Source organism: Propithecus coquereli, unplaced genomic scaffold (assembly GCF_000956105.1).
Source record: "Propithecus coquereli isolate 6110/MARCELLA unplaced genomic scaffold, Pcoq_1.0 Scaffold122, whole genome shotgun sequence".
NCBI lineage: Eukaryota > Metazoa > Chordata > Mammalia > Primates > Indriidae > Propithecus > Propithecus coquereli.
In genome coordinates this window covers 2,577,259-2,585,197 of record NW_012136303.1, presented here as the reverse complement: position 1 = coordinate 2,585,197, position 7,939 = coordinate 2,577,259, and the positions used below count along the sequence as shown (strand labels likewise).

The window sequence follows — 7,939 nt, the reverse complement described above, 5'->3', positions numbered from 1 at the left end:
CCCACCCCCACCCCAGAGCCTTGGCCCCCCTGGGCGTCCCAACCCTGGTGGGAATGGCGTGGTGGAGGTGTACAGCACTGCAGCACCACTAGCTGGGAGTGGAACAGTGGAGATCCAGGCATTGGGGATGCAGCCCTACCCGCCCCTGGAGGTGAGCAGAGGGGGTGGGGGTTGGGGCAGAGGAGGAAACTGGTCATGGTCATCATAGACAGCCCAGACCTTTCCTGAGCACCAGCTGTGTGCCAAGCACTGTGCTGGGGATACCATGGGGAGCAAAACCAGATCCAATCCCTGCCTTCATGGAGTATATGACATCATGGGAGAGAAGAACTCTAATCAAAGCCTCACATCTGTAAATGTAAGGTGCAAACCATGAGAAGGTGGGATGAAGCAGAGGTTGTAGCCAAAATATAAGCTGCTCAAAACAGTCAGGGAACACCTGCCTTTTGGGGAGAAGATTCCAAAAAATTATCTGCATAAATGTCTCTTACATTTTTTAACAAGCCAGGTGTATCAGTTAGCTACTGCTGTGTAAGGTATATCCATAAAACCTCAGTGGCATATAGCAAAAAAGTGTTTATGTTCACGTGTGCAGAGTGGTCAGCTAGACATCTCTACTGATCTTGGCTGGGCTTATCCATATGTCTGGAGGTTGGCTGGCTGTTGGCTGCTCTAGGGATGGCCTGGGCTGGGACAGGTGGGATGACTCAGCTCTGTTCCATGTGATTCTCATTCCCTATCAGGTTCCCATGGCCATGGTGGAGGTGCAAAAATGGAAGCAGAAATGATCAAAGCCTCTTGAAGTTTAGGCTTGTAAGTGACACAGTGTCACTTCTATTTACCAAGGCAGGTCACAAGGCCAGCTTAGATTTAGGGGATAGGGAAATAGATGCCACCTCCTAATGGGAGAAGCTGTAAAGTCACACTGCAAAGGCATGGATATGGAGAGGGTGGAAGAATTGGGGCCGTTGTATAATCAATGTACTATACTAATTTCCTGCCGATGTGCTCTGAGCTACAGGTTACTCTCAAGGCACTGAGTTCATAGAACCTTCCCAGACTAGAGGGTATGCCAGAGGGTATGGTTATGACAGAGATAGCCAGTCTGCGCTTAAAGTCACACTATCCCAGACTCACTCTAGGGTCCAGCCATACAGACATTCCATGTCAGGTTGTACCTGTAAAGAGAGCCCAGACCAGTGGGAAAATCCCACCACAAGGCATGTGATGTTGTAAGAGGCTATAAGAGGATTTGCCCTAGCCTGGGAGAATAGAGCAAGCTTCCCTAAGGAATTTATTGAATTGAAAAAAAGTTAAGTCAGTGGGATGCTGAGATGACACTGCTGGCTTGGTAGACAGAGGGAACCAGCCCAGGGGAAGCTGCTGCTGTTTATTTTCCATGTAGATGAGGGTTCTCTTTAAGGGCAGAGCGTGAGTCTTATTTAACTTTGCATCCTTAGCACCCAGCAGAGTACCTGGCCTGTGGTACACACATAGCAGGGCCCTCTAACCTCAGTTTCCTGTCCTCCAAAATGGGAACTCTCCTTGGAGAGCTGTCGAGGATAATGAGAGCCTAACCCAGTGGCAGTCACATAATTGCTCAGTAATACCTGGAGTGATGGGTGAATTTATTCATATGACAAATATTTATCGAATGCCATATTGGCCAGGGTTTGGTCAGCAAAACAGAAACCATGCTAGGTATTTCTGGCACTGGGATTTGGTACAGGAAGTTAGGTGCTTCCTGTAACTAACTGGTAGAAGGGCTAGAGAAACAAAAGTCGGGGTTCATGGGTTTCAGGTTCACTGCTATAGCTTGGCCCAGAGAGCCAGGGCCCTGCTGCTGTCCCCAGAGGTGAGGACACGGTAGGATTCCTTTGCTCACGTTCTAGCTGGCGATTGGGAGGGAATGCAGAGTTCAGCCAGCCACTCCAAACTCACAACTGCAGAAGATTGTCTTTCGCCCTGGCTGCTGGAGGAGAATGGTTTCTACTTCCCTTCTGCTTTCTAAATCTCATGCAAAAGCTTCTGAGGTGCAGAACATAATTGGTGTTCAGAACTGTGCTGGCAGGGGAATGTCGTTCCAAGCTTGCCGCCCTCGCGTTTCGGGGAGAGCATGGTGGGGTGTAGGATCGGTGCCAAGAGACAGCAGACAAGGTCTGGCAAAGGCACCTACTGGTGCCATATCAGATGCTCACTGAATGCTTCAATGAGTTCGTTCATTCAGCAAATACCTGCTGAGTGTCCACTCTGGGCAGACATTGCTCTAGGCCTGGTGACAGTGTGGTGAGCAAAAGCAGACACAAAGCCTGCCCTTGTGGAACTAGGCAGATAATAGACAAGATAGATAAGTAAAATACACAATTTTAGATCAGTCTAAGGAGAAAAAGAAAGCAAGAGAAGGATAGGAAGTGAAATTTTGGATAGGACACCCCAGGAAGACCAATGAATGATGAATAAATGAATTCTTTACATCGCCCTAGTGTCATGATGTGAGCTTAGTGTTAACTAAGTTTGAATGGCTCAGAATTCATTTGATTCATTTGATTCATTTCTTGTGGCCTCCATGTCAGTTCTCAGTTGAGGGAAGCCTGCTACTGTGACATTTGGTGGTGTCAGTTAGAAAGGAGAGTAGCTGGTGAGGGCACAGACCCTTCTGTATTCCTGGTTCTCTTGTGCTAGCAAACTACTACTACTACTACTACTACTACTACTACTAGTACTACTAGTAATAATGCCAATAATAACAGCTAATGTTTATTGAGTGCTTACTATATGCCAGCAAGTGTTCTGAGCCTTTTACGTGTTACCTCATTTAACTCTCACAACAAGCCTATGAGAGAGGTACTATGACTAGTCCCATTTTACAGATGTGGAAACTGAGACAGAGAAATTAAAAGATGCCCAAGGTCACTCAGGTGGTAAGGGGCAGAGTCAAGATTTGGACCCAGGCATTGTGACTCCAAAGCTGTTACGGCTGCTGGCTTCATGAAGTTCTAGGGGTCTTGGGAGTGACTGGGGTGACAGGGGTGACTGTGCCAGGTAGAGAGGTTGGGATGGTGATGTAGGTGGGGGTGGCTGAGGTTTGTCAGGGCCGCAGCTCTTCCCCTTCCTTCGCAGGGCTCTCTCCCTGACTGTGCTGTCCTTCTAGGTGCCAAACCAGTGTGTGGAGGCTCCAGTATACCCGACCCCACCGGTGTACAGCCCCGGCAAACAGGAATTTAAACCAAGAGGACCAAACCCTGCTGCCCCCATGACCAGCGCCACCGGGGGCACAGTGGCCACTTTTGACTCCCCACCGATGCTGAAGACCCGACGGGCTAAAGGTGCCAGGGGACTCCCGGAAGGTGGGCCCCCAGCCAGCCCAGGGCATCTTTCCTCAGCACTGGCCCATCCACAGGCTGTCTGGTGCTGGTCTTCCCTTTAATGATGGTTAGAGTTAAGTTTGGCAGCATGTAATGGAAAATCTAAAATAACAGTGACTTCAAAATGATAGCATTTTTTTTCTCTCCTGTGTAAATCAAGGCCAGAAGTAGAAAATCTGGGGATCGTGTGACTGCATGGTCACTTGGCACCCATGTTTCTTCTGTCTTTCTGTTCTGCCATCCCCAGAACATGGCATCCTTTATCAGAGTGCCTCATTGTCTGCAATGGGTGCTGGAGCTCCAGCCATCAATTTTATATTCAGGCAGTAAGAAGAAGGAAGAAGGGAAGGATGAAAGGGACATCTCCCAGCTTCCAGAAGTTCTATATGATACTTTTGCTTACATCTCACTGGTGAAAACTTAGTCACATGGCCATACCTAGCTGCAAAGGAAGCTGGGAAGTATCTCTTTTGGCCAGAAACATTGATATTCCTACCATGGGCTTTGTAAGGAAGGAAGAAGGAGAGAATCAGGCAAGTAGCAGTGTCTGCCCCGCTTTGGAGTTGTTAAGTATGGGGTACAAGGTGACATCAGAAGCAGGGGGCAGATGTAGGGAGAGAAATTGAGAATTTTTCAGTGGCTTTCCAATTCCTCTCTCCCTCCCTTCCTTCCTTCCTCAAATATGTGTTGAGCATGTGTGTGCCAGGTTCCATGTGAGGCACTGGGGACTAGTATCTTGGTCCGTGATTTCTTCTGCCCTCAGTTATTCACAGTTTAATGGGAGCAACAGACAGGGAATAAATCAACATTTATGGGTTGCTCTAGGAAGGAGGTTAACAGGGTCTTGTGATTGAAAATAACTAGGGAGAGGCTGGAAAATGATGCAATCTATCAATATGGGGAGGAGAAGAAAGCAGCCTTGTGGGTATCTTCAGGTTAAGCATTCCAGACAGGGAGGAACAGTAGGTGCAAAGGCCCTGAGGTGGGGCCATGCTCAAGGTCTTTTCAAGTTGGCAAGGAGTCCACTGCAGCTGATGGAGAGAATTATGCAGTTGTCAGGAGTTAGAGGATGCAGAGTGCTGTTGGCCATGGCAGCGAGGTTGGATTTTATCCTGGGGCAAAGGGGAGCCTCTGAGGGATTTGTCTTGCTTTCCCAGCGGGAGCATGTCCTAGGCTCCCCTCCCCAGGCACTGGAAGGCCCTGTGCCTCTTCCCCTGCCTGTGCACGGGTATAGACTTCCCTGGCTGTGGGCTCTCCGGCCCCAAGTAAAGTGGCTGGAGGCTGTCCTTGGTACCCTCAGCTGTGCCCCCAGCCTCACTGTCCCCTCCTCCCTTTTGTCTTTCAGCTGCTGGGAAGCCAAAGGCTCAGAAACTCAAGTGCTCATACTGTGACAAATCATTCACCAAAAACTTCGACCTGCAGCAGCACATCCGAAGGTATGCAGGCATGGCGTAGGGTTGGGGGGAGGCAGGTGGCTCCTGGGCAGGCCTGGCTGGGGGGGCCATCTGCAGTGGAAGCGAGACTCCCTTCTCAGCTCCTTAGCCCGGGTGGTGACCCAGGCCCCATCTGTCCTGCCGTGGTGTTCAGGCTGTAGTCCAGGTCCCAGGTCGGGATGGTTTTCTCTCTTCTCTCTCAGGAGCAGTGCAAGGGACCCGTGAAAGCTGTGGGGCCTGCCCACTGTGACAGGGAAGGTCAGAGAGGAGTGGCGTAGGGGAGGAAATGTACTGAACTGAGAGAGGCTTTGCCTCAGGCCTCGCCTCTGCAGAAAGGGCTGCTCTGCAAATATAACTCTGAGCTCTCTGCTCACTCAGGACTAACCATGATGTCTCTTGTCCCAAGAACACGTAAGGAGCCCCCTGGGTGTCAGATTTTCTGTCTGTGAAATGGAGAGGCAGGCTTGTTCCTTGATCTCATGGAGTAGATACATTGGTATATGAGATGATTTTAAGTGGTTTGTGGATATGGTATTGAAAAATTCTGAAAGATGTAGGGAGAAAATGATCCCCTTTGCAATTTTAGTCCTTGGAGAGTCAACAGACAAAGCTCAATTTGGTGGCAAGTCTGTCTTTAACACCTTTTGTATACTCGCTCATCTCCTGTAACAGAGAGCGAGCAAGCCTCAGATTCCAACCATGGCTGGCAACAGCTCTCTAGACCAGGGTTTCTTAACCTTGGCACTGCTGGCATTTTGGGTTTTGGATCACATCATTCTTTTCTGTGGTGGCTGACCTGAGCATAGTAGAATGTTTAGCAGCATCCTCGACCTCTAACCATATGATGCCAGTAGCATCCCATCTCACAGTTGTGACAACCAAGAATGCCAGATGTCCCCTGAAGGACAAAATTGACCTCAACTGAGAACTGATTTACACCAGTGCTTTCCAACAGAATTTTCTGTAGTGATAGAAATGCTCAAATTGGGCCAGGCGCGGTAGCTCACACCTATAATCCTAGCATTCTGCGAGGCCAAGGCTGGACGATCGTTTGAGCTCAGGCGTTTGAGATCAGCCTGAGCAAGAGCGAGACCCTGTCTCTACTAAAAGTAGAAAGAAATTAGCTGGACAACTAAAAATATATAGAAAAAATCAGCCGGGCATGGTGGCACATGCCTGTAGTCCCAGCTACTCGGGAGGCTGAGGCAGAAGTATCACTTGAGCCCAGGAGTTTGAGGCTGCTGTGAGCTAGGCTGACACCACAGCACACTAGCCTGGGCAACAGAGCGAGACTCTGTCTCAAAAAAAAAAATGCTCAAATTGGCACTGACCAATGTGGTAGCTACTAACTATAATGGCTGTTGAGCACTTGGAATGTGGCTAGTGGGACTGAGAAACTAAATTTTTAATTTTTTTAATTTTAAATTTTCTTTTTTTGTGTGTGGGAGATAGAGTCTTGCTCTGTTGCCCTGGCTAGAGTGCCGTGGTGTCATCCTAGCTCACAGCAACCTCAAACTCCTGGGCTCAAGTGATCTTCCGGCCTCAGCCTCCCGAGTAGCTGGGACTACAGACATATACCACCACGCCCAGCTAATTTTTCTATTTTTAGTAGAGACGGTGTCTCGCTCTTGCTCAGGCTGGTCTCAAACTCCTGACCTCAAGTGATTCTCCGACCTCAGCCTCCCAGAGTGCTAGGGTTACAGGCATGAGCCACAGTGCCTGGCCTAATTTAATTTTATTTTAATGAATTTAAATTTAAATAGTCCCATGTGGCTTGTGTCTGTCTTATTGGACAGTGCAGCTATAGATCTTGCATTTTTTTTGTTACTTTATGACAAGTGGCTTTCAATATACAATAACAAAAGGAAGCTTCCTTTTAATATTATTTTCAATTTTAAAAAAGTGAGTTGGTTTTAAAAAAATGTTAGATCATGGTATAAGTGCTGTGCTGTGTCAGCTAGGATGTTTTCTCCTTCAAATAACAGAAGTCCCATTACAATGGGTTTAAAGAGTTAGGAAATGTTTTCTTTCACAGTACGAGATGGTCAGAGGAAAGGTCAGCTTCAGGGTTGGTTGATTCAGCAGCTCACTAGTGTGATTAAGAGCCCAGGGTCTTCCCATCTCTGGTCTGCCTGCCTCAGCAAGGGGGCTTGTCCCCATGGTGACAGAATGGTGGCCAGCAGCATCTGGATGTTCTTTCTGGGTCTTCCTGGTAGCTGTGAGCTCCTGGACTGGGGCCATGTCCTTATTCCTGCATGAGGATGCTGACAAGCCTTGTTTCCCACAGCCACACCGGTGAGAAACCCTTCCAGTGCATTGCATGTGGCCGTGCCTTTGCCCAGAAGTCTAACGTCAAGAAACACATGCAGACCCACAAGGTGTGGCCTCCAGGGCGCAGCGGTGGCACCATTGCTCGCAACTCTGTGACTGTACAGGTCATGGCCCTGAACCCCAGCAGGCAAGAGGACGAGGAAAACACAGGTGGGTGAAAGTGGGGAATGCCACTCTCTCCACCCCTCTCCTCTGCTGCTTCACAGGTTGTGTTGCTAGTTGTGTGACCTTTGGCAACCTCCATGACCTTTCTGGGCTTCAGTCCACTTTAACTATAAAATAGGGGACAGGATGAAGGGAAGCATGACAAATATACAATACATGTAAGCATTACTCTAATAGTGTACCCATGGCAGACATCACTAATCAATCACCTATCTTTTTCTTTTTTTTTTTCTGAGCCTGGATTTCACCTCTGAATCTATTTCAATATATTGCTCCAGGCAGTCACTGTAGTTGGTCAGGGGTTGAAACCTATTTGACTTCTGTGGGCAGTTTGTCTCCAAAGCCCTTTCTACATTGTGGGATTCTCATCTAAGCCATCACTGGGCCCTAAGCTAATGATCCTGTCACTGGTATTGGTTTAGTTTCTCTCTTGCATGGAGGTTGAGGACTTACTAGGTTTAGAGCACTGCTGTCTAACAGAAATATAGTATGAGCAACATATACAATTTTTTTTTCTTTTGAGGCAGAGTCTCACTCTTTTGCCTGGGCTAGAGTGAGTGCCGTGGCGTCAGCCTAGCTCACAGCAACCTCACACTCCTGGGCTCAAGCAATCCTTCTGCCTCAGCCTCCCGAGTAGCTGGGACT

General features: G+C 48.4%; 1 protein-coding gene across 1 annotated transcript in view; it reads left to right on the top strand.

Annotated features, from left to right (window-relative positions):
* ZNF341 (zinc finger protein 341) overlaps positions 1 to 7,939 on the top strand; it is a 38,812-nt gene that overhangs the window by 12,307 nt on the left and 18,566 nt on the right. Inside the window, exons 6-9 of the mRNA XM_012665713.1 lie at positions 3 to 151; positions 3,152 to 3,347; positions 4,711 to 4,801; positions 7,086 to 7,279. Of these exons, the coding sequence (XP_012521167.1) occupies positions 3 to 151; positions 3,152 to 3,347; positions 4,711 to 4,801; positions 7,086 to 7,279 (630 nt within the window). The remainder of the gene's footprint in view (positions 1 to 2; positions 152 to 3,151; positions 3,348 to 4,710; positions 4,802 to 7,085; positions 7,280 to 7,939) is intronic.